Source organism: Moschus berezovskii, chromosome 5 (assembly GCF_049115385.1).
Source record: "Moschus berezovskii isolate FMDL1 chromosome 5, NW_MosBer_1.0, whole genome shotgun sequence".
Lineage (NCBI taxonomy): Eukaryota > Metazoa > Chordata > Mammalia > Artiodactyla > Moschidae > Moschus > Moschus berezovskii.
The window spans coordinates 30,175,099-30,202,681 of record NC_142464.1 but is presented as its reverse complement, the minus strand read 5'-3'; the positions used below and the strand labels follow the sequence as shown (position 1 = coordinate 30,202,681).

General features: G+C 36.9%; 1 protein-coding gene across 9 annotated transcripts in view; it reads left to right on the top strand.

Annotated features, from left to right (window-relative positions):
• The window catches only part of BANK1 (B cell scaffold protein with ankyrin repeats 1), a 360,244-nt gene that overhangs the window by 51,333 nt on the left and 281,328 nt on the right, over positions 1–27,583 (top strand). For 8 of the 9 annotated variants that reach the window (XM_088836208.1, XM_088836207.1, XM_088836203.1 and 5 more), the window contains one exon: positions 19,023–19,421. The exons of the other annotated variant lie outside the window; for it this stretch is intronic. In XM_088836208.1, the coding sequence (XP_088692334.1) occupies positions 19,043–19,421 (379 nt within the window). In that variant the 5' untranslated portion in view covers positions 19,023–19,042. The remainder of the gene's footprint in view (positions 1–19,022; positions 19,422–27,583) is intronic. 9 annotated transcript variants of the gene reach the window in all.

The following is a 27,583-nucleotide window of genomic DNA, read 5'->3' as shown; positions in this document are numbered from 1 at the left end:
TCTATCTCTCAGAGCATAGATCTCTCAAAATGCAGCTGCAGAGCATCTCTGCCAGACACCAGGTAGTTTTGAAACAAACACAGAGGTAAATCAGAGAAAGTGTCCTTCAGCTCTCAGGAGTTGGTATGGAAACAGAGATAAATCAAGGCTGGAAAAGCGGTGATTTGAGCCTGATTTGCCCACTATCTTGAATCTAGCCAGTTCAGTCTGGTTTTGTCACTGATCTTTGTGGCATCCATTGGTAAAACACATCTAGCCTATATGGTTAAAGACGACAGTTTCTGCGCCTGGGGCCTGAGCTACATAGCATTAGTGACAAAGCCACTTTTCAGTAAAAACCTCAGGGACTTGTATTGAGGATGGAGGTGGGGATGAAACAGTAAATATCCTTCGTCCATGCATAAGTTGTTAAGCAGTTGAGACATAGGAGAAAAGAATAAAGTTGGCATTGGCTAATGTGGTGTCTGTCTAACTTGCTTTTAGAAAAGCCACAAAGATTATAAGGGTATCACTGCATGGAAGAAAGTAACTTATAGGCACATATTCCTAAGATATATTTCCTTAATTAGTAACCTAGTTTGGGTTAATGAAATGAGCATATTCTTTTCTTCTCTTTCTTCTTTTACTTGAAGTGGATCCATAGTTTAGGCCTTTTCTTCAAAGTAAAGTGGACAATTAGTTTCTGCCCAAAATTCTACCAATTGGGAGAATTTCCTTTCCCCATTCTCTTCTGGGGACAACCATGAGTGGCTGTAATACAGTGACTACTCACCTTGGACTAGTGACAGTATATTTTCAGACACAAGTCATGTAGTAATTTGTTTTATCTTACTTACTATATTGGTGGTGGTGATGAGGATGGGGTTGGATAGCTCCAGAGACTTATATTTTTCACTTCCTACAATAATATCCTCATTCTCTGTAAGGATTCTGCCATTTGCTGCATATATGTATTGCCCACACACATCCCTGGCTTAAAAAAAAATCCCACAGGATACCTCTGAAGGTCCACTGGAACTGTGATTAGATATATCCCCAAGCAAGATGTTATTTATTATTACATCTGACTTTTTTAAGTTCCCTTTACCAGTGTGCTATTGTGGCATTTGGGCTCCATAAAAATGATGGTACACATGACTGCAAGTTTCTAGGGGAATGTGTTGGAAAAGATTTCTTGTGTTGAAAGCATAGTAGAATCTTTCTCAAAGAAATCTGGGCTTCCCTGAGTCAAAAGGGTCTGAGACTGTAAACCAGATAGGAGGCTGTGAATCTCCACTATTGCAGCTTAGGTCAGTTTCTGCACCAAACCTAGAGTTGTTTTGTTTAAAAAGGTGAAACTGAAGCTTCATAGGCTGTGCATATGTTTCATTCCTAAGGACCTTCAGATCAATTAGTTACCATAACAGATCCCTGCAGTGGAGAACACTTTGATTACTTAAGTTGCCAGTAATGATGAAGTGCTGTCATTTATTCTCTACCAATCCAGACTTCATTATTCCCCCACTGACATCAAAAACTTCAGGTCAGCGTCCAGTTGTCATCATTGTCTCTGGGCTACAGAAGACAGACATCACAGAGCTTTTCATGAATGATTGTTTTAATGCTTACTGGAGGAAATGTCAGAATACTCTAGAGCAATACTCAGCAAACTACAGCCAACAGTCTGTGTACAGCCTGTAAGGTAAGAATAGTTTTTACATTTTAAAGGGTTATAAGAAAGAAAAAAGTAAAGCAGGAGGAGTAAAAGAAGGAAGGGAGGCAGGGAGGAAGAAGGAGAGAGGAAGAAAAAGGTAAAAGAGGAAGAAAAGGGAAAAAAAGGAACAAAGAAAAATAGTGAATATATTGTGTGTGGCCCACACAGCCTAGAGTATTAACTAGCACTTTACAAAAAAAAACAAAAAAACAACTTGCATGCTGACTTCTTCTTTCCATCATAGAAGGCAAATTCTAGCATTGTAGTCACATTGATTGTAAGCCACCATGGAGTCCAAGCTTTGATTATACATCATAATTGGCTGCAAATGCTGCTTAGGTACTTGAGATAAAACATCACATTCTGCCTCCTATATGAGTATAACTATTTTGATGAATTCAGTTGGATTTAATCCTCTGTTTTGCCCTCCTTGGTCTAATAACTTTTAAAATCCATTCCATAATACTTTACAGGCTCATGCTGATATATATTGGTAAGGTCCTGTAATAATTTCTATGTTTGAAATAGTTTCTCTAGAATATTCCTTTCACTTATGGGATCTAACTTTAGTTATTGGTTTTAGAGGCAGTCAGTGAGGAATGTTGGCATGGATAATGAGAAAAGTTGACATCACTGATGGGGCAGTTGCCTCAAAAACTCTTGAAAACTTTTAATTTGATTCAATTTAATTTTTATTTACTTGTTCTTAAAAGAAACAGAGATTCCCTTGGTTAAAAAAGATGCAGGGATATTTGGGAGCTAAATTTTTTAGCCTCATCTCTGCCCCAGTCTTTCTAGATCTCAAGTCTTAGGATTCCACAACTTTCTACATAGTGCTTTTATATTAGTTTATGATTCTTGGAGGATTTTGCCTACTACTGGAATCGTAGCTCTGTCTTTGTGTGAAAGCTTGCTCTCTAGAACAGAGAAGTCATAACACTCACCTGCTCCATCTCTGTAATCCCTGTTGCCACCATAGACACTGATCTCCCAGAACTTTCTCCTCCACTGACAGTCCATCCCATTATACTACTCTGCCATCATGGTGCTCCTGTGTGACCTGCACAGCCAGTGTACTATTTTCCCTTGATGAGAGGCTGCTTGTGTTCTCCACAATTATTGAGATCAACCCAATTCTAAAATCCATTTTATAGAGTCTATTTCCTGGACCACCCCGGATACCTGTATTTATTAGGATCCCAGCAAGAAACAGATGCCACTGTCAAATAATTCAACTGAAAAAATTTATTATGATGTGCAGAGTAAAGAACCCAGAGGGATGGAGAAGCATTTGAAGACTAAGAACAAATCTTTTACTAGGCCAGTGAGGGAAGTGGAGAAAAGATGGTTGCAAGAGATGCATGAAAATTGAAACCACAGAAGAATCATAGAAGAAAAAACAATTCTGCCAAAATTAGAATGGGGGAGTGAGTGACAGGACCAAGAAATAACCCTATCATTCCTTTCTTCCCCTTTCTGATGTTCTGATGGTGCTTTCCATTGGAGTGGGCTTGGGAGCCTGGGTGATGAAATCCATAGGGAAGGACTCATTCTGCAGAGATCACAAAAAATATTCAGGCCCTAAGGGACTCATTTTTAAGTGTGAGTTGGAGAAATGAGAAACACCGAAGATATTGTATGAGCTTATACTACTCCCACTATTAATTGATTCTGATAATGTGTTTTGTTTTAGGCGAGTCAAATTTTCTGGAATCAGAATTCATCTTAATATTGCAGTATATCATATTTTATTTGATCACAATATTCTTTTCTTAAAAGAATATCAAATAATGGGCTGTCTCATGGTCGATGTTGTCTAATTATAGAGTAATGGCAGTAAAAGGAGGGTGGGATACGGACATTGCAGAAATAGAATTCCGTCAATTTTTACTAAGTAAGTTTGAAACATTTTAAAACCTCACAGATCTTTTACCTTTTATGTTTATAATTTTAAATAAACTATTGGCAATTTGCATTAGCAATAAAGAGTGATAGAGATGGGAGTTGAATGAGATTTGCAGTTTTTATATGAGGGGATAGGAGATCTTTGCAAAATAATCCTGTAACAATTAAGACGATGCTTTCTTTACAGAAAAATTTCTCTTTCAAGTTTGTTCTGTGAAGCATAAAAGCATTTATTTGCATCTTAAAAGAAAAAAGAAAGGGGAAGGTTCTTCATTGTTTGTTGGTAGCTGTTCTTCCCCATGCTGAAAAGTATTATCTTAAAGTGATATGTTGGTACCTTACTGTATTTGAAAAGAAGAACTAAATTAGCAACTATGTTTATAGAGATTTCTCCTGAAGAAAACTCTAAGAAATGGGCATGAGTAGTTTAAAGATTAGCCCGTGAAGCAATAGTAAGAGAATTGGGAATGTGAGACAAGAAAGGGAGAAAAGCAAATCCTGTATATATTAATAAGCAGAATAATGTGATGGGCAAGCATAATTCAGTACCACTGGGAACCTTCTAACTGCTGTGTAGAACAAACCTAAGAATTGTTGCACTGAAGGATGGGGAAGCTGACCTATTTACACACTGACTTACATCCCTCATTGACTGAGGGTTGCCCCCAGCCCTCCATGCACTAACTCCCCAGCACTTCCAAGCTGCTGAGTAGGCACACAGAAGCTCTCTCAGATGCAGAGGAAGTATTCAGAGGCACAGTAGAGGTTGGAAGTGGTCAATGTGGTTAACAACTGAACATCAAGCTGAAGCTCCTGGGCCAGGAAGGTGTGGGATGCTACACAGAAATACACAGAAAATGCCTGGTACTTTTTGCCACTATTAATGAGTGAAATTAACCAACTTTTGTGGAGGAGAAATATGAGTGATAGTGTATTTTGCTACCTTACTACCTTTGGAAAATCCTTAGTTTTGTTCCCCTGTTGTACTAGAGTACAAATTAGAGTACAAGACCAATTTAGTTGCACTTACTATATAATTTGAGTAATGATATACATTTGTGTGTGATTAGATCAGGATTAATATTCATGTTATCTCTAATAAGTGCATGATGGCTCTAACTCATTTCTTTGTATATTTTTGTTTTCTACTGCACTTTGGTTACCAGTTAGAAGACTATAGTATTGAAAAGATGCATCATTCAGTCTTTCTCCATTATACACAAACATGGGTAAGATTTGAGATCTTACTAAAAAAGAGGATAATCTGCCATTTGAAGCTGTGCATATATAATAGGAAATATTTGGATTCATGATCAGTCTCTTTCTTTTGGCAATATGTAGTCTAATTTATTCTCATAGCAAAAGCAATTATTAATATCAATTATTAGTACAAATTTTCTTCAGACTTGAAGATGTGTTCAGTATTTTGTAAGAGAAATAAAAAAGGCATCATTATGGAGTCTAAAGGAACACTTTATAATAAATTTAAGTCTATTTTGTTCCTATTGTTGTAGTATAAGCTGGCATTTACTTTGTGTTGCTAGACCTGCGATTTACATTTTAAATAATTTATTTGCAGACCATAATTGCTTCTTCAGTAGCAATTTCCCTTTATATTGATGACACTTTTCAGGAGTGAACATTCTGTGTTTCTATATTTCAGGTTCATCCTTTATGGTTTCATTTCACAGGCTATAAAATTTGGCCAACATTAATAACAATAACCCTCTTTAAATGGGCAGAATAATGATTTAGGTTTGATATGGTTCAAGTGCATAAAACGAAGTTCATTTCAAGGCTAGTAGGCTCCTCTTGCGGAGAAGGCAATGGCATCCCACTCCAGTACTCTTGCCTGGAAAATCCCATGGGCGGAGAAGCCTGGTAGGCTGTAATCCATGGGATCGCTAAAAGTCAGACATGACTGAGTGACTTCACTTTCACTTTTCACTTTCATGCATTGGAGAAGGAAATGGCAACCCACTCCAATGTTCTTGCCTGGAGAATCCAAGGGACAGGGGAGCCTGATGGGTTGCCGTCTATGGGGTCACACAGAGTCGGACACGACTGATGCGACTTAGCAGCAGCAGCAGCAGCAGGCTCCTCTTGAGAAATCATAGAGAACTGTTGTTGAGTCTGCAATTCACTTGTTACACAAGGATAGGCTTTTTTCTAGAATAAGGAAAGAGAAAGTCATGGCTGTGAAAGGCCTTTTAATTAACCTTTGTATTTTGACTCAACACAATTTTATACAAAAAGACTGGAAGGTAACTTAAAGACCATTTACTATCTCCCAGCCATGACAAGTTAATCAATGTGATCATCAGTAAAACAAAAATAACAAGGCCAACTCCATATAGTTTTATGAATAGTAAATGAAGTAATGCATGTTAAATGCTTAGAAACATAACTAGTACATGAAATATTTCAATAAATAATATTTGATAAAATTAAAGAGTAAAAGCCTGAAATAAGGAAATCCATAGGAAAGAGAATGATTTAATGCTAGTCTTAGTTTCTGAAAATTGTTAAACAGAGATTACTATGTACAAGTCAAATATAAATTTTAAAGGAGGCACAATTTTAGCTTAAGAAAAAAATGGCCTCTAAGTATTGAGAGAAACTTCCTAATTTCCTTGGGAAATTTTGAAAGGTTATGATTGTCTCTAGAATTGATTTTCTATGGTTATCTCCCTATGGTAGTGTGATATCCAATGATATACTGGGGCAGTATTTATTCTGTGCTTTAATACATCCTTATAGCTTAATCTATAATTTCAGTGATTGAAGTTTTAGAGTCAGGAAGGAAGTTATGTACATTCTTCACAGACATCCATACTCTTGTAGTGTTGGTTTCTTTCCTCTTTTTTCCTTGATAGGAAACCAGGCTCCCAGTGAATTTCACATACTTTCCATATTTGATTTTAACTCATAATCTGCTTAATAGAGGCTAATAGCTCATATCACTACAGAGAATCTATTTTAACCTTTTGAATAATGTTATTGTGTCCTCTGCTATTAAAGGTTAAAAGTGCAGACTGTAGAGTCAGACCGCCTGTGCTGGAATCCTAATTCCAAAATCGAATTTAGTTTTCTCATCTGTAAAATAAGATAAGAATAATATTAGGGTAAATAGGGTAAGTTGGTGGGGTAAATTTAGAAGATTAAGTGAAATAATGTATGTAAAACAGAAAGAGTCCTAGTTTATATTAAGTGTTTGATAATTTGTTATTAGTTTTATTTTTATCTAATTATTCCAGAACTAAATAGCAACTTACTCTGGCTATGTGTAAGATAGGAAAATTCTTCCCCTGCTGTTCCTCAAATATAGAAATGCTGAATTATAACACTATGTTTGTGTTTGTTTAATAAATATTTATTTAGCATTGAGGCTGGGTGAAACGCTACATAGAGAAAAGCAGAATTATGCTGATGACTCATATAGAACTTGTGTATGATTCCCATATGTTTTCTGCCAGATGTTTTTTCTCATTCTGTGATATAAATGTATTTTAAAATATATTCAAGAAAGGCATCCGATACAAACTACAGGCAGGCTTGTTGCTAATCAAGACTTCTTGGGCTTGGGCCAGTGGATATCTGCCTGAGAAGGTGCGCCGGTTGTACACCCAGAAAACTGAGTGGCAGGGACTGGGGAGGCAATAAGTCGCAGCGACCGCGCTCGCCAAACACCTGGTCACCTTAGCTGCTTGGACCGGGGAAGGCACAAAACACAGACCCAACCAAGTCTGCGCCTTTGTGGAGTACCCGAGGAACTGAACTTGAGACGCTCAGACCTGGGAAGTGCATACAACCCAGCGCCGGCCTTGGACAGTTCCTGGCAGAGAAACCTAGAACCTGTGCAGTGTAGATTGGGACAACACATGCGCTGTGAGCAGGGGCAAACCCAGTGTGGCCGAGACGCTGCGAGCACTCCCCACAGACGCCAGAGATATTTGTCTGCAGCGTTCCTCCCTTCCCAGAACAGGACTGAACAACTGAGCCTCAAAAAGTGTCCACCCGCCCCCTAGTATCAAGGCGGAAATTAGACACTGAAGAGACCAGCAAACAGAAGCTAAAACAGAGGGAACTACCTTGGAAATGACAGATAGAGAAGTCTAGAGACTACTCCAAGAATAAGATCAAAAACCAGAGGCAAGAGGCTTAAGCTCAAATCCTGAGAACACCAGAGAACTCCTGACTCCAGGGAACATTAATCGATAGGAGCTCATCAAATGCCTCCATACCTACACTAAAACCAAGCATCATCCAAGGGTCAAGTTCCAGAGCAAGACATACCATGCAAATTCTCCAGCAACACAGGAAAATAGCCCTGAGTTTCAATATACAGGCTGCCCAAAGTCACTCCAAACCCACTGACATCTCATAACTCATTACTGGACACTACATTGCACTCCAGAGAGAAGAAATCCAGCTCCACCCACCAGAACACTGACACAAGCTTCCCTAACCAGGGAACCTTGACAAGTCACCCATCCTACCCCACACACAGCGAGGAAACTACATAATAAAGAGAAATCCACAAACGGCCAGAACTGGGAAAGGCCACCCCAAGCAAAGCAATATAAGCAAGATGAAGAGGCAGAGAAATACCCAGTAAGTAAAGGAACAAGATAAATGCCCACCAACACAAACAAAAGAGGAAGATATAGGGAATCTATCTGATAAAGAATTTCGAATTTTGATGGTGAAAATGATTCAAAATCTTGAAAGCAAAATGGAGGTACAGATAAATAACCTGGAGAAAAGGATTGAGAAGATGGAAGAAAGGTTTAATAAGGACTTAAAGGAAATAAAAAAGAGTCAATATACAATGAATAATGCAATAGATGAGATCAGAAACACTCTGGAGGGAACAAACAGTAGAATAACAGAGGCAGAAGACAGGATAAGCGAGCTAGAAGATATAATTGTAGAAATAAATGAAACAGAGAGGAAAAAAGAAAAACGAATTAAAAGAAATGAGGACAATATTAGAGACCTCTGGGACAATGTTAAACGCTCCAACATTCGAATCATAGGAGTCCCAGAAGAAGAAGACAAAAAGAAAGACCATGAGAGAATACTTGAGGAGATAATAGTTGAAAACTTCCCTAAAATGGGGAAAGAAATAATCACCCAAGTCCAAGAAACCCAGAGAGTCCGCAGCAGGATAAACCCAAGGCGAAATACTCCAAGACATATATTAATCAAATTAACAAAGATCAAACACAAAGAACAAATATTAAAAGCAGCAAGGGAAAAGCAGCAAATAACACACAAGGGGATTCCCATAAGGATAACAGCTGATCTTTCAACAGAAACCCTTCAGGCCAGGAGGGAATGGCAAGACATACTTAAAGTGATGAAAGAAAATAACCTATAGCCCAGATTACTGTACCCAGCAAGGACCTCATTCAAATATGAAGAAGAAATCAAAAGCTTTACAGACGAGCAAAAGCTGAGAGAATTCAGCATCACCTAACCAGCTCTTCAACAAATGCTAAAGGATCTTCTCTAAACAGGAAACACAGAAAGGGTGTATAATCTCGAACCCAAAGCAATAAAGAAAATGGCAATGGGATCATACTTATCAATAATTACCTTAAACGTAAATGGGTTGAATGCCCCAACCAAAAGACAAAGGCTGGCTGAATGGATATAAAAACAAGAACCCCATATATGTTGTCTACAAGAGACCCACCTCAAAATGAGGGACACATACAGACTGAAAGTGAAGGGCTGGAAAAAGATATTCCATGCAAACAGAGACAAAAAGAAAGCAGGGGTAGCAATACTCATATCAGATAAAATAGACTTTAAAGCAAAGGTTGTGAAAAGAGACAAAGAAGGAAACTACATAATGATCAAAGGATCAATCCAAGAAGAAGATAAAACAATTATAAATATTTATGCACCCAACATAGGAGCACCACAATATGTAAGACAATTACTAACAAGTATGAAAGGGGAATATATAACAATGCAATAATAGTGGGAGATTTTAATACCCCACTTACATCTATGGATAGATCAACTAAACAGAAAATTAACAAGGAAACACAAACTTTAAATGATACAATAGACAAGTTAGACCTAATAGCTATCTATAGGACATTTCACCCCAAAACAATGAATTTCACCTTTTTCTCAAGCGCACACAAAACCTTTTCCAGGATAGATCACATCCTGGGCCATAAATCTAGCCTTGGTAAGTTCAAAAAAATTGAAATCATTCCAAGCATCTTTTCTGACCACAATGCAGTAAGATTAGATCTCAATTATGGGAGAAAAACCATTAAAAATGCCAACATATGGAGGCTGAACAACACGCTGCTGAATAATGAACAAATCATAGAAGAAATCAAAAGAGAAATCAAAATATACATAGAAATGAATGAAAATGAAAACACAACAACCCAAAACCTCTGGGACACTGTAAAAGCAGTGCTAAGGGGGAAGTTCATAGCAATACAGGCACACCTCAAGAAACAAGAAAAAAGTCAACTAAATAACCTAACCCTACATCTGAAGAAACTAGAAAAGGAAGAAATGAAGAACCCCAGGGTTAGTAGAAGGAAAGAAATCGTAAAAATTAGGGCAGAGATAAATGCAAAAGAAACAAAAGAGACCATAGCAAAAATCAGCAAAGCCAAAAGCTGGTTCTTTGAGAAGGTAAATAAAATTGACAAACCACTAGCCAGACTCATCAAGAAACAAAGGGAGAAGAACCAAATCAATAAAATTAGAAATGAAAATGGAGAGATCACAACCGACAACACAGAAATACAAAGGATTATTAGAGAATACTATCAGCAATTATATGGCAATAAAATGAATAACCTGGAAGAAATGGACAAATTCCTAGAAAAGCACAACTTTCCAAAACTGAACCAGGAAGAAATAGAAAATCTGAACAGACCCATCACAAGCACGGAACTAGAGGCTGTAATCAGAAATCTTCCAGCAAACAAAAGCCCAGGTCCAGACGGCTTCACAGCTGAATTCTACCAAAAATTTAGAGAAGAGCTAACACCTATTCTACTCAAACTCTTCCAGAAAATTGCTGAGGAAAGGAAACTTCCAACTCATTCTATGAGGCCACCATCACCCTAATTCCAAAACCTGGTAAAGATCCCACAAAAAAAGAAAACTACAGGCCAATATCACTGATGAACATAGATGCAAAAATCCTTAACAAAATTCTAGCAATCAGAATCCAAAAACACATTAAGAAGATCATACATCATGACCAAGTGGGCTTTATCCCAGGAATGCAAGGATTCTTCAATATCTGCAAATCAATCAATGTAACACACCACATTAACAAACTGAAAAATAAAAATCATATGATTATCTCAATAGATGCAGAGAAAGCCTTCGACAAAATTCAACATCCATTTATGATAAAAACCCTCCAGAAAGTGGGAATAGAAGGGACATATCTCAACATAATAAAAGCTATATATGACAAACCCACAGCAAACATTATCCTCAACGGTGAAAAACTGAAAGCATTTCCCCTAAAGTCAGGAACAAGACAAGGGTGCCCACTCTCACCACTACTATTCAACATAGTTCTGGAAGTTTTAGCTACAACAATCAGAGCAGAAAAAGACATAAAAGGAATACAAATTGGAAAAGAAGAAGTAAAACTTTCACTGTACGCTGATGACATGATCTTCTACACAGAAAACCCTAAAGACTCTACCAGAAAACTACTAGAGCTAATCAATGAATACAGTAAAGTTGCAGGATATAAAATCAACACACCGAAATCCCTTTCATTCCTATACACTAATAATGAGAAAATAGAAAGAGAAATTAAGGAAACTATTCCATTCACTGTTGCAACGAAAAGAATTAAATACTTAGGAATATATCTACCTAAGGAAACAAAAGACTTGTACATAGAAAACTATAAAACACTAGTGAAAGTAATCAAAGAGGACACTAATAGATGGAGAAATAGAAATATACCGTGTTCATGGATTGGAAGAATAAATATTGTAAAAATGAGTATACTACCCAAAGTATACTACCCAAAGATGCAAATGATAACCCTGTATACGAGACAGCAAAAGAGACACACATGTATAGAACAGTCTTTGGGACTCTGTGGGAGAGGGTGAGGGTGGGATGATTTGGGAGAATGGCATTGAAACATGTATATTATCATATGTGAAATGAATCGCCAGTTCAGGGTCGATGCATGTTACAGGATGCTCGGGGCTGGTATGCGGGGATGACCCAGAGGGAGGATAAGGGGAGCAGGGAGGTGGGAGGGGGGTTCGGGAGGGGGAACTGATGTACACCCAGGGCGGATTCATGTCAATGTATGTCAAAACCAACCAATATAATATTGTAAAATAATTAGCCTCCAGTTAAAAAAAAAATTTCTATAAGTTGGGTTCTGTGATACAGAGCTAAACAAAGGAGATGAAAGTTTTCATATGCGGCTACATGACTTTTTAATTTACGATACTTCCCAGATTACTGCAGTTCCAAAGAAATATGCTAATAAAAGGTTTCATTATTTCTGGTTCTTCACATCTTGTCTTGAGAAAAAAATAAATAAAATTTAAAAAATAAAATATATTCATATACATTTGTTGAATATCTGTTCAAGAAATTATGCTATGCATTGTGTAGGAATCTGTGAATTGAAAGAGGCAGCATCTTCCTTGGAGATGCTATTTACATCATGAGGAAAGACATAGATAAATCAATAAAGATACAATAATTCTCAAAGTCATTGTGGTATTAATTGAAATTTCAGTGGTGTAGAAAATGCATATTATATCCAGAGGGGAAAAGATATTTATGGAATACAGCAGTTTTGGTGTTTTGTTCTTTGTACTTAATACCTTAACAAACTAATTTTAAAGAATCATTGCATTGTTTTATAAAGTAATACAATTTTACTAAGAAATATTAGTGATATGGAAGAGTAACATAAAAGAAGTCATACATCTCTCAAAATTTTACCTCTCATGTCCAACTTTTGGTTGCTCACAGCCAATAGAATTATGCTGTATTGTGAGTTAGATGGGCAGGATTATTTAAAAATGAGAATATAATCTATATGCTATTTTTCAATAAAGTTATTTTAAATGACTTGAAGTAATATAAAGTAAAATCAAAGAACATTAATTATCAGATATTTTTTTTTTACTCAGAACACTGTCAATGTCATTTACTATTAAGAAAACTGAAGTTACAAAAAAGAGTGAAAGAATTCAGTCATTTTATATTCAAATTTAGTATTAAATGACTGAATTCCATGACAGATGATGTTAATACTTTTACATTTTTCTCCTCGAATGCTGTTTTTCTATTCTATGGTCACTTTTATTTCATCAAGATTTTTAACGTTTGCCTTTTGCAGTGCTATCCTAATCCTTATGATACTTAGTCTTTGACCTATATGTACATATATTCAAGTTACCATGTGTTCTTTTTCCAAAGTTTTTACATTTCCGTTTTGCTTCCTTTTGTTCTTCTATTTGCTGGCTGGATTTTCTTCTTTATTTAAATTTTGCTTATAGTTACACTTGAATATTGAACAATGATAAAACATCTCTAATAAAAATCAGCAATTCTTTGCTCTTCCCCTCGCCAGAAACAATTTCATCCCCTCCTCAGTTCAGTACAGTTTAGTCACTCATTCGTGTCTGACTCTTTGCAACCCCATGGACTGCAGCATGCCAGGCTTCCCTGTCCATCAACAACTCCCAGAGCTTGCTCAAACTCATGTCCATCAACATGAGTGATCATCACCATGAGCATGGTGATGCCATCCAACCATCTCTTCCTCTGTGGTCCTCTTCTCCTCCTGCCTTCACTCTTTCCCAGCATCAGGGTCTTTTCCAGCAAGTCAGTTCTTCGCATCAGGTGGCCAAAGTATTGGCGTTTCAGCTTTAGTATCAGTTCTTCCCATGAATATTCAGGACTGATTTCCTTTAGGATTGACTGGTTGGATCTTCTTGCTGTCCAAGGGACTCTCAAGAGTCTTCTCCAACACCACAGTTCAAAAACATCAATTCTTCAGGGTTCAGCTTTCTTTACGGTCCAACTCTCACATCCATACATGACTACTGGAAAAACCATATTTTTGACTAGATGAACCTTTGTCAGTAATGTCTCTGCTTTTTAATATGCTGCCTAGGTTGCTCACAGCGTTTTTTCCAAGGAACAAGCGTCTTTAATTGGCTACAGTCACCATCTGTAGTGACTTTGGAGTCCCCCAAAATAAAGTCTGTCACTGTTTCCACTGTTTCCCCATCTATTTGCCATGAAGTGATGGGACCAGATGTCATTATCTTCATTTTTTGAATGTTGAGTTTTAGGCCAACTTTTTCTCTTTCCTCATTCACTTTCTTTTTTTTTTTTCCTTTGCAATTTTATTATTTTTTTTTTCAAAACAACTGTATGTAACAAAATTTTGTGAAAATCTAAAGAAAATTATATAGAAATATGAAAGAGTAATGATTTAACAACATCAACTTTCATCAAGAGGCTCTTTTGTTCTTCTTTGCTTTCTGCCATGAGGGTGGTGTCATCTGCATATCTGAAGTTAGTGATATTTCTCCCAGCAATTTTGATTCCAGCTTGTGCTTCATCCAGCCCAGCATTTCTCATGATGTACTTTGCATATAAGTTAAATAAGAAGGGTGACAACATACAGCCTTGACATACTCCTTTCCGTATTTGGAACCAGTCTGTTGTTCCATATCCAATTCTAACTGTTGCTTCTTGTCCTTCATAGAGATTTCTCAGGAGGCAGGTAAGGTGGTCTGTTATTCCCATCTCTTTAAGAATTTTCCACGGTTTGTTGTGATCCACAGAGTCAAAGGCTTTGGTGTAGTCAATAAAGCAGAAGTCCCTGTATTTCAGAAACTCTTTTGCTTTTTCTGTTATCCAGCGGATGTTGGCAATTTGATCTCTGGTTCCTCTGCCTTTTCTAAATCCAGCTTGAATATCTGGAAGTTCACGGTTCTTGTACTGAGATTTTGAGCATTACTTTGCTAGCGTGTGAGATAAGTGCAGTTGTGTAGTAGTTTGAACATTCTTGGCATTGCCTTTCTTTGGGATTGGAATGAAAACTGACATTTTCCAGTCCTGTGGCCACTGCTGAATTCTTCAAATTTGCCGGCAAATTGAGTGCAGCACTTTCACAGCATCATCTTTTAGTATTTGAAATAGCTCAACTGGAATCCATCACCTCCACTAGCTTTGTTCATTGTGATGCTTCCTAAGGCCCACTTGACTTCGCATTCCAGGATGTCTGGCTCTAGGTGAGTGATCACACCATCGTCTTTATCTCGGTCATGAAGATCTTTTTTTGTACAGTAGTTCTGTGTATTCTTACCACCTCTTCTTAATATCTTCTGGTCCATACCATTTCTGTCCTTTATCGAGCCCATCTTTGCATGAAATGTTCCCTTGGTATCTAATTTTCTTGAAGAGATCTCTAGTCTTTCCCATTCTATTGTTTTTCCTCTATTTCTTTGCATTGATCTCTGAGGAAGGCTTTCCTGTCTCTCCTTGCTATTCTTTGGAACTCTGCGTTCAAATGGGTTTATCTTTCGTTTTCTCCTTTGCTTTTCGCTTCTCTTCTTTTCTCAGCTATGTGTAAGGCCTCCTCAGACAGCCATTTTGCTTTTTGCATTTCTTTCTCTTGGGGATGGTCTTGCTCACTCTTTCCTGTACAATGTCACGAACCTCTGTCCCTCGTTCTTCAGGCACTCTATCAGATCTAGTCCCTTGAATCTCATCCCCTCCTAGGAACCTTAAGAACTGTTGGTCTTCCAAATTTTATTGTTACTTTATTTCGTGTTTCCTCTATTATTTCTTAGTTTACTTTATTGTATTACCTATTTTTTTCCTATAATGTGCTAGATAAAGATTTCTATTTATTAGCCTTTGAGAGTCTTTCCTTATTCCCCAGTGTATTTAAATCTCAACTTGAAGCTAAACCATTAGACATATTTTACATTATTATGATTGTTTAGTCCATTTTAGGCTACTTTAATACAATACCATAGATGTGGTGGCCTGAACAACGAACATTTATTTCTCATAGTTCTGGAAGCTAGAAGTCTAAAGTCAGGGCAGCAGCAGGTCAAATCCTGGTGAGGTCCCTCTGCTGGGTTAGATTGCTGATGTCTTTCTGTGATCTCACATGGCAAGAGGGCAAGGGAGTCTCTGGAGCCTCTTTTATAAGTGCTCTAATTTCATTCATGAGGGCTCCATTCTCATGATCTCATCACCTCCTATTGATCCACCTTCTAATTCCATCACACTGAGGGCTATCGTTTCAATATATGACTGTAGGGGAGGACATAAATATTCAGCTTATAACCATGATTATATGCACATTTACACTGCTAATCCAAATATTACATAATGATCCTACTTTCGTTTTTGTTTTGTTTTGCTGTGTTTTTCTGCTATTAATTTTACTTTCTTTTGTAGTTTGCATGTAAAAGATTGCAATATAGCTATCTCTAATTTTTTTCAAAATGTCCAATCAGAATTTTCAAACCATTAGCATTTTCCCTCAAATTTTCAAATATATGGTACAATCTTACAGTTGTTTTATTTTCTTTGGATCTCCCTCCTGAAATGCTCCATTCTTCTATTATAAGTCCCTATGCCTCTTAAACAGCTGCCATCCTGAAACTTTTTCTTTTTCTCTTGGTATTTTAATTTACTTTTTTATTGTAATATAACTTACATGTGCAGTCTAAGATATATAGATGAATAGATTTTTATGTCAGTGTACTTTGTGTAACAACCACTGAGATCAAGATATAGAACATTTTTAGAACTCCAGCATGCTCCCTCTTATCTGCTTCCATTCATTAATCCTACCTCAAATGTTTTGAACTGTATCATGGTGGATTTTCTTTTTTTCTGTTTTTAACTGCATATAAATACTGTCATTCAGTATATACTTGTTTTTTCTTTCACTCAACATTACATCTTTGGATTCATCCATTTGCATTAGCAGTGATTCATTTTTATTGCTGTACAATATTCTATAGTATGAAGTGAAGTGAAATGAAGTGGCTCAGTCGTGTCCAACTCTTTGCTACCCCATGGACTGTAGCCCACCAGGCTCCTCCCTCCATGGGGTTCTCCAAGCAAGGGTACTGGAGTGGGTTGCCATTTCCTTCTCCAGGGGATCTTCCCAACCCAGGGATCAAACCCAGGTCTCCTGCATTCCAGGCAGACGCTTTAACCTCTGAAGATACTATAAAATATTTTTGTAAAGGCTGTCTTATAATTTATCATAACGTGGCCTTGAAAATGCTTTGTAAAAAATCTGTCAACCTGATATTTTTCTCCTCCTGGATGACTTGCTTTTCTTTCCTGGATATATGAAGAGGTTTTATAATAATCATTAAATCAAGAGAAATTTAATCATGATATGTTTTCTCTAACAATTTTTCTATGAAACTGGTTTCTTTTTCTTCCATATTTTAAAGATTTAAAAATTATATTTAAAATTTTTAATATGTCCTTTGTTCTCTTCTATTTCAGGTTTTTGGAGTATCTTTATATTCAATGTTTTCCTTTTTTGGCTCTTATCCATATATATCAGATTTTTCATCAATTCTTTAATTTTGTTCTCTCTTTTTTGTGTTTACTATGAAAATATAAAGCTTTACTTTGAGGCCAGAGATAAAATATTATCTATGTCTAATCTAGTCAGTGCTTTTTCTGATTTATTATCTGAGCAATGGTACTGCTTTGGCTTTTGATCTTTTTATCTATTTATTATACCCTTTCAAATGACTCTTTTAAAAACATCAAATCAACTTGTTTTTGACTTTAGGTTTTATTTAATTAATTTTTTAATACTCTGAAGAGCTTTTCTTGTGTTCTTCTTCCCTGCTTATCATTTCTCCTAGTGTCTTCATATTGTGCTGCTTTCATTATTATGATGATCATATTATTATTGTTCATATTGTTGCCATCATCTCTTTCAATAACTATGAGTTTGTATTGCTAATCCTTTCATCTTGCTCATGATTCTCTTCACTCAGTTTAGCCTTTTTGTTTGCTTAATGTTGTCTGGGTAAGTTATCCTTAAGTTCTCGTCCCTACTGCCTACTTTTTATTTTTACAGTTTGAGAGAGAATATTTATATTCCAGTCAGTTGTTAAGGTGTGAGAGAAAAGAGGAGAAGGAAGTCTGTCAGTGTGACTCTGACATTGGAGATAGTGGTTTATAGTCACTAATGAGACCTTTTCTGCCAGACCCCTCCCAGTGCCCGGGGATGCTCTTGATTTCCTGTGCAATCTGACTGGCTTCACTGCCTCTCCTTGAGTCCTGACCTCTTCGGGATTCAAGTCCTGACCTCTTATTGCTTCTGCAGATGTCCCTGACCAGTTTCCAATTAAGGAAGAGATTCATGACCACCCTGCCAGTTTGGTGGTTTATAAGTTTTTCCATCAGTTCTGGTTTTAGGGTAGGAGATAGATAGGACTAGCATTGCCTCACTAGACCCTCCTATTTATTTCATCAACATTAACTTTTTAGTTTCTGACATAATACTCCCTTTGTTTTTTATTGTTGAATTTTTTTCTTTAAATTTTTTTTATTTTATTAGTTTTCTGGGCATGGAAATTCTATAATCTGTCTTGATGTACCCATCTTTACCTGGAAGAAGTATTTTCAAGTCCTCTAACATACATTCTCTTATTTCTTCTCAGAATAATCTGATTCATGAGGTAGGGCTTACTTAAAATAAAAAATAAAACCTTCATTTAGTTGGTTAAGAAACAATGACTGAAAGGAATTAAGTAGGTAAATCTGGTTAAAATTACATGGTTACTGGTAGAGCCATGCATGGTAGCCCAGCATCCCTAATCCCACAGAACAGTCTTTCCATTCTATCTCAAGGCCTCTCATTTACTTCAGTTGAGCTTCCTAGATTCACACTTGTGCAGTGAGTACAATGTACACTTGCACAAAGCATGAACTCTGTGTTGCATCTGAAGAATTATTTTAATCCCATTGGGTTATTTTGGGGATACTACAAATTATATTATTGGGTCTCTGGTATAAACAAATAAAGGGCTTCCCAGGTGGCACTAGTGGTAAAGAACCTGCCTGACAATGCAGGAAATTAAGAGATGCAGGTTTAAACCCAGGGTTGGGAAGATCCCCCGGAGGAGGGCATGGCACCTCATTCTAGTATTCTTGCCTGGAAAATCCCATGGACAGAAAAGCCTGGTGGACTGTGGTCCATAGGGTTGTAAAGAGTTGGACACGACTGAAGCGGCTTTGCATGCACACACATAAGCAAATTAACATGTTCCATAAGAAGTACATTTAATTCTTCAAGAACTGATATTATAATCTGCTTTTAGCCTGTCAATATAAGAAAATTAACCCATTATTTTCTCTTTTCCAGAAAATACAAAAGACATCATCATGATATATGAAGGAGATGCTGAGGAATGGGCTCTGTACTTGAGCGAAGTTTTCTCACATGTTGTGAAAACGGAAGCAACCCTTTTATATTGCTTGGAGAATTGCTCTCTTCGGGATTTGGAATTGCTGGATTTAAGCTCCTACAAGTGTAAACTTTTAATATTATCAAATAGCCTGCTTGAAAACCTATCTCCAAAAAAAGGTCAATTTCTGAAAAACATACTTCATTCACCAGAAAGTGTGGTCACTCTGCTGTGTGGGATGAAGAGTTCAGATCAACTCTACAAATTATTAAATATCTCTAGAAGCAGATGGGAGATCTCAACTGAGCAGGAGCCTGAAGACTACATCTCTGTAATTGAGAGTATCATATTTGGAGGTAGCATTGCCAAATCTTGTTTGTTTTTGTTTGTTTATTTTTTAAATTAAAACATTGAAAGGTTTTTTTTTGAACCAATGAATATTTGACAGTAGAACTAAAGAAAAGAAAAAGGATATTATACTTTCCTCAAAATTCATGAAGATTCTTCATTTTAACTTTATTCCAGACAATGTTCATCAGTTGTTCAAAAAATGGTTTATAAACATATTCCTTAGGGCAGCTTGCAGGAGATCATACTTTGCAGAACAATATGCTAGGTTATATGTCAGTTTGATTCTGAAAGCTGCTTTCTTAGTTAACTAGTGAGGCTTGAGTTAATATTGTCTACCTGAGTATTAGTAGATAGTAGCAGTCAGTAGCAGTCGAAGGTTTGAAGGTCTGGGTTAGAATTGCAGAATTTTCATTGTGCTGATAATTGTATGAAATCATTTCTATGGTAAGAAATACTGTTATCTTTGTTATCATTGAAGCATTGAATTAATGGGGCAGAACATAAGGACCTGTTTATTAATTAATTACATTTTAATATGATAGTTAAACTCGCAAGCTTTCTAGTGTTAAAGCTTCTCCCTGGCCCAGGGCTTCAGCCTTGTTGTGGGAGGAGTGCTGTGCTCAGCTGGTCCCATGGTTTTCTTACCTTGCCTTTGCCTTTAACTTCCAGTGTTGCAGTTACGGTTTCCTCTCCTCCAGAGAAGTTCTGGTGTCCTTATTTTCTAAGGCCATATCAAATATTAAGTCCTGGCTCTTCTTGGAGCATATTTCTAGGCTCTCTGGAGGTTCTCTCATTCCCTGGGGACATCGCTCACCATTTTCTCTCCTCTAAGCTCCTAACTGTGGTGGTCCATCCCATCTATATTCTTAATATTAATTTCTCCAGCTTCCTCATACGTCTGTTTTGGTCAAAAACACTAAGCTATCTCCTGCTGGCCCTTTCTCCCACTTGGCCCACATCTGTGTATAAACTCATTCATTTTTCTTTTTCCCTAACAAACCCTGGGCACACATGCCATTCCCCATGAAGTTACCATCATCCTGCTCTCAGAGAAGCACTGCACACAGCCTCTTGCCTTTAGTCATTTCCAAACATGGGTCAAGCACAATTCTTGGTGCTTTTTAAAGTCAGAGGACACCTGTCCCAAAAGCTTTGCTGAAACCCCTCGTCCCTGTGCGGGAGGATGGTGATAACTCATGGAGGATGGTGGGACACACAGAACATCAAAAACTCTCTTTTAAAAAAATCTCCCAGATTTCCAGCAGGAAAGAAGCTGGAAAATAGGGATTCCACACATTTAAAGCCTTGTTTTTGGCAACACACTCCAGTATTCTTGCCTGGAAAATCCCATGTACAAATGAGCCTGGGTAGGCTACAATCTGTGGGGTCACAAAGCAGTCAGACACGATTGAGCAACAGCAAAGCTTTGTTTTGGTTATCTGTTGTTGCGTAACAAGTTATCTTCAGATTTAGCAACTTCAGACAGTGATGCTGTCGCAGTTTCTGTGGCTGAGGAATCTAGGAGCCACTTAGGTGGGAGGTTCTGGATCAGGAGATGTCCAGAGGTTGCAGTTGAGCTGTCTGGAGCTGTAAATCATCTGAAGCCTCCAGTGTTCACTTGTGGAGGATTTGCTTCCAACAGGTGCTTACTTTGTTGGCAGGTTTGTTATTGTTTTTTAACCAACTCTTAGATGAAATCACCTCTAGTAGATGCCTGAGCAAAGGCCCTTGGAAGAAATGTGCCTGAAATCTTGCACCGTCCAAAGCGTTTGTCTCTTGCCTTACACAATGAAGTACAGTTTGACTGAGAGCCATGTTGCTCTTCTTTCTTCTAGCATTGGAGAATTTAGGGAATTCTTATTTGCCTGGCTGACTAAAGGTTCCTTTCTTTATATGTGAAGTCTAATGACATCACTAGAATGTTATCCTTCTGCTTAGTGTTCTGGACTGTTTTGCCCAGGGAAATGGTTAGTTTTTTTTTAGTTTTCCTTTTTCTTTTCTTTGGGAGGGGGGCTCTTTTCTGAAAGACATAGATTCAATATTCTTCTTACTTAAGGCATAATTTCTTGGCTTCTGTTTTTAAATGTTTGCTCTATCTTATTATTATGATTTTATTTTTCAGAGATTCCTTTTATATGTGTGTTTGATTTATTTTGTCTTAATATACTCTACAGTTTCTAATTCTTTTTGATTCTTTATTAATATCAGCTTATTAATACTTAGCTTGTATTCATCATTTCAGTCCTTGCTACATTCTTATATTTTCTGTACTCTCTCTTCCCCTGTATTATTTCAAATTTCTTCTTCATTTTTATATTGCTTTACTTCTTTCATTTTAACCTTTGGTTGAACACAGGAAATTTGCAATGAATTTCTAGTTCTTATCTTCTCCTTAACACCCTGATTTCTCGATTGTATAATTGTTTCAAAAGGGTGATCATAATTTATTACATTTTAAAAATTCATGGAAAAATGCTTGGTCACAATTTTCTCCTTTTATGGCAGTGTGATTTTAGTATGTGATTCTTTATGTGCAGTTGGTTTGCTCTTTCTCTCATAGTTACCTTCATATGGATCCTGTGCTGGTCCAGTTTTTCTTTTGTTTCACTGAACAAAAGTGAGTTTTTCTTGGTCTAGCCAATGGAGATAGAGAATGTGTGTTTTGTTGTTGTTCTTCCCCACCCCCACAACGAAAGACTTTACTTTGTTTTCACAGACATAGACTGCTTTCTACAGATTTGTCTTTTCTGTATGGATCTTCATTTAGCCTCACCTTTTCTGCTTTCTGGAACCAAACCACTTCCACAGATGCTTCTACCTGAAACTGTTGCATCATGTCTACAATATAGAAAGGCATGACCTCTAGCCTTAGAGAAAGCTATGTTTGTTAGCTCTTTTTGAAATCTGATTTTGGAACCATTCTATTGACCTGGAGGTCTAAGACGTCACTGTTATGCTATTTTCAGTGAATAGGACATTTGCATAATTGTTTCACATTTTCTACGTTTTGGGATGATTTGCAGGAATAAATAGGGGGAAATGTTTACCCTACACTAAGATTTTCAAACTGGCAGTCCTCTAATATCCAATAATATGTTACTTTTTATCTTTGTTTAGTATTCCCCAAGAACCTTTTGTATTTTAAGTTGAAAAGGAAAAATGTTGCAATTGGAAATGATAAAACATTTATTACAGTAAAATATACATAAGAACATAAGATGCAAGTAGTTTTCTGCTCATTGTCTCCTCTGATACAGAGGAACACTAAAAATTTGTGGAAAAATTTTGAGTGGTTTTCCACCCCCATTATTTTTACTTCCTTGAAGAATTCAAATTGTATTGGCCACTTATATTATGATATCACTATTGTGTAAAAATATTTGGGCATACCTTATTGTTGTTTTAGTTGTTCTGTTTTATGATGAGTACCATTGAGTGGCTATGTCAACTATATTTTCAAATTGTATTCCCATTGATATTTGATAGGAAAAAATCTTATAGCTTGTGGACAACATAGGACTATTTTTGAAGACATTGTTAGCTCTCATCTTCCAATATTCAGCTTTTACACTGATTTCTTATAATAGCTTCAGTTCAGTTCAGTCACTCAGTTGTGTCCAACTCTTTGTGACCCCATGAACCACAGCACACCAAGCCTCCCTGTCCATCACCAACTTCTGGAGTTCACCCAGACTCATGTCCATTGAGTCAGTGATGCCATTCAACCATCTCATGCCCTGTCGCCCTTTCTCATCCTTCCCTCAATCTTTCCCAGCATCAGGGTCTTTTCAAATTAGTCAGCTCTTTGCATCAGGTGGCCACAGTATTAAAGTTTCAGCTTCAACATCAGTCCTTCCAATGAACACCCAGGACTGATCTCCAGGATGGACTGGTTGGATCTCTTTGCAGTGCAAGGGACTCTCAAGAGTCTTCTGCAATACCACAGTTCAAAAGCATCAATTTTTCACTGCTCAGCTTTCTTTATAGGCCAACTTTTGCATCCATACATGACCCCTGGAAAAACCATAGCCTTGACTAGGTGGACCTTTGTTGACAAAGTAATGTCTCTGCTCTTTAATATGCTATCTAGGTTGGTCATAACTTTCCTTCCAAGGAGCAAGCGTCTTTTAATTTCATGGCTGCAATCACCATCTGCAGTGATTTTGGAGCCCAAAAGAAATAAAGTCAGCCACTGTTTTAATTGTTTCCCCATCTATTTGCCGTGAAGAGATGGGACTGGATGCCATGATCTTTGTTTTCTGAATATTGGGCTTCAAGCCAACTTTTTCACTCTCCTCTTTCACTTTCATCAAGAGGCTCTTTAGTTCTTCTTCACTTTCTGCCAAAAGAGTGGTGTCATCTGCTTATCTGAGGTTATTGATATTTCTCCCCGCATTCTCAATTCCAGCTTGTGCTTTTTCCAGCCCAGCATTTCTCATGATGTGCTCTGCATATATGTTAAATAAGCAGATGACAATATACAACCTTGAGATACTTCTTCTCCTATTTGGAACCAGTCTGTTGTTTCATGTCCCATTCTATAATAGCTTGCTGCTGCTGCTAAGTCGCTTCAGTCGTGTCTGACTCTGTGTGACCCCACAGATGGCAGCCCACCAGGCTCCCCCATCCCTGGGATTCTCCAGGCAAGAACACTGGAGTGGGTTGCCATTTCCTTCTCTAATGCATGAAAGTGAAAAGTGAAAGTGAAGTCGCTCAGTCGTGTCTCACTCTAGCGACCCCATGGACTGCAGCCTACAAGGCTCCTCCATCCATGGAATTTTCCAGGCAAGAGTACTGGAGTGGGGTGCCATTGCCTTCTCTGTATAATAGCTGCAGTCAGTTCAGTTCAGTCGCTCAGTCGTGTCCGACTCTTTGCGACCCCATGAATCACAGCACGCCAGGCCTTCCTGTCCATCACCAATTCCTGGAGTTCACTCAAACTCATGTCCAATAGCTTAGATATACCTAAAAAATAGTAAATATAATAATATTGTGTGAAAAAAGACATTCAAAGATAAATTTGTCTGAAACTATAAGCGTGCAATCAAAATACAGATCGATAAGCCAATTGGCTAACCATGCCTAAAATAACTTTATGTGTTGGTTGAGTCACTTGAAAAAAATGATATTAATTGCTGTAGTCTATGCAATAATAATTTGTTTTAGTAAACCACTTGAATGTTGTGCTAAATTATTTTTGTTATCTGTTGCCATTTGTGTTGAACACATAACGTCTGTTTTTTTAAAAAATGCGTAATTAGTATGAAAGATGTGGAATTCAATTTTAGTGTCCTTTTCCATTTCCCTTCTATGCCACAGAGCATTATACAGGAAGAAATGAAACTTATTATTCAGGAACATTATTTGATAAAGAGAATAATAAAAAAGCTAGAAAAGTCTTAGAATAATTACATGTTCTAATATATTCACATAAGAAAGACAAATCAGAGGAAATTTTATAAAACTTAATGAGAGAAAGATACTTTATAATTAATCAAGACTCTGGAAAACTTTTTAATGTTAAATTATGAAAAAATATACAGTAATTCATGTTCAATATGAGTGTTTTATTTCTATTTAACAAATGAAGAAATCTTAATTTCCTGTCTCCTTCATTCACAAACTGGGAATAATACAAACCTGTGTATGTTTTCCACCTTTCTGTATGTAGTATAACCACTTTGACCATATGTTTTCCCTTTTCTGTCTTCTGTTTGTTTATTTTTGGATCTTAACCTTGTTTTCTCCTTCTAATCTTTTCAGATGTTAGGTTTCATACAGCATAGTTTATATGTAATATGAATTATCTGATCTCAAATCTATATAAAATCAACTAACATTTCTGAGTGTTACCATTATGTATTTTGCTGCTTATGAATCCTTCCCTTAAAAGAGTGTGTACCTGTTCCTGTGATCCCAGTTCATCTACTGGGTCACCTTCCTCTCTTTCTATTTCTTCTTATATCTTTTAAGCATTCTGGCTTGTTATCAGCAGTTGAGTCAGCTCTCTCTAACCTTTATTTTATCATAGTTTATATGAAAATATGATGTTCCTATTTATTTCATATTTATCGTACTTTCTTCATTGTTGAATTGTAGATGGATTAGTAATGGGAGAGCTGCTAATACTTTCGTGAACAACTTTAACATTTTGATTTTGTTTTCATATTACCAAACCAAGGATTTCAAATATTTAACTTTGGAAAGGAAAATAGGAATCATTAAATTATGAACAGCAATGTAACAGTAGAGTCGTTGGATAAACAAAACAGGAAAAATAATAATGCCACAATGCCTTGAAACAAATCATACAGAAGCATGTTTTTCTTTCCTCTCATCTGAGCTATGTATCGCTGTAAACGCTCCGGTTTGTTGGTCAGTGAGGTCTCATGGCCTTCAAATGAAGTCCATCCATTTTACATGGCCTTTCAGCTCCTCAAAAGCATGGCACTAACATAGATGTTCAGGCCATTTCTATCATTACCATTAGTATAGGTATGTGCTGTACACTAGGATAATTGCATCACCTTCCGTTGAACACAGTCTCCCATTTCTGTCTTAAAACCATTGCTCCTATGCTGCCTTCTTTATGTGGAGAAACTTTCCCCATATTTTTTATTGAAATCCTAGCCATCCTTCAAGATTCATTGAAAAGCTGCTTTATTAATGAATTCATCTCAGATCTTTTCTACTTGAAAATATACTCCTCATCTCTAATTCTATTACATTTTTATTATTGCTTTTTTATAACTCTCATTATATTCTTTGTAATTATTTTTGACAGTTTCTTCTCCTCATTATTTTCTGTTTCAAAAATGTAATGCTGCTTTCTTTCTAAAATATTTCAGCATTTTGAATATAAAAAAAATAGTAGAAGAATACAAATTATGTTTCTAAGTTTATAAGTGTTTACTGGTGCAGTCGAGTTTCACTTTGTTAATGTTGAATGGGTTTATTGTGGTATTTCTGTCAAGATTACAAAATCCAAAATTTGGAAGAGTAAAGATGGCAGTGTAGGAAAATCCTAAATTTACCTTTTCCCATGGATCAAGCACATCTACTAATACAACTATATTTGGAATAGTTCCCTAAGAAAGGGACCTGAAAACTGGACGAACAACAAAGGGTAAAAGGACTGTACAGTTGGCTCAACAGGGAATATGTCCAAGAAAACTATGGAACTGTAGGAAATAGAAACCTGCTCATAAAGGGCTCCCACACAACACACTTGATATGAAAACCAGTGCAGAAATACCAGATTGAAAAGCATATGGTCCATAGGAGAGGGGGCCCAATTACTAATCTTGAAGCGTCTGAAGCATCTGCCAGGGAGGCAGGAACCAGTTGAGAAGCTCCCCAGAGACTAAGACACTGGCAGGAAACTTTTGTGTGGGGGTGGTCTCAGGCTACCTTGCTAATGCTGTCACTGGTAGTTGCCATTTTTTAATTCTCCCTCCAACCTGTCACCACAGTGGGCATATCCTACTGAGAGCCACACCTACTCCTGTGCCTCAGCTGAACCTTGAAGCCAGGCCAGAGCTATCTCTGCCCACCAGTGTGCTATGGCAGTTGGGCTGTGCCACAGCAAGATTTAGTAGATATATATATTGAACATTCCATTCAAAAGCATCAGAGCACATAAAACAGTCTCAAGAATAGATTGCATGTTAGGTCATAAACTTTCTGTAAGTTAAAGTAGAATGAAATCATATCAAGCATCTTCTCCAATCATAATGGTAGGAAACTAGAAATCAATCATAAGAAAAAATGAAAAAAAAACACAAAAACGTGGAGCGTAAACAACATACTATTGAACAATCAATGGGTCATCAAAGATATCAAAGGAGATTATGGCATGTCTCCTAGAGATAAATAAAAACAGAAATAGAATATATCAAAATCCGTGGGGTGCAGCAAAAATGCTTCTAAGAAGGAAGTCCCAAGCAATATAGGCCTACTTCAGGAAGCAAGAAGAATCCCCAATAAACAATCTAACTTTACAAAAGGAATCAGAAAAAAAAGCAAATAAAACCCAAAATTAGTAGAAGGAAGAAAATAATATCAGAGAAATGTATTAGAGACAAAAAAACAATAGAAAAGATCAATGACACTAATAACTAGTTCTTTGAAATAATAAGCAAAATCAACAAATATTAGATAGACTAAC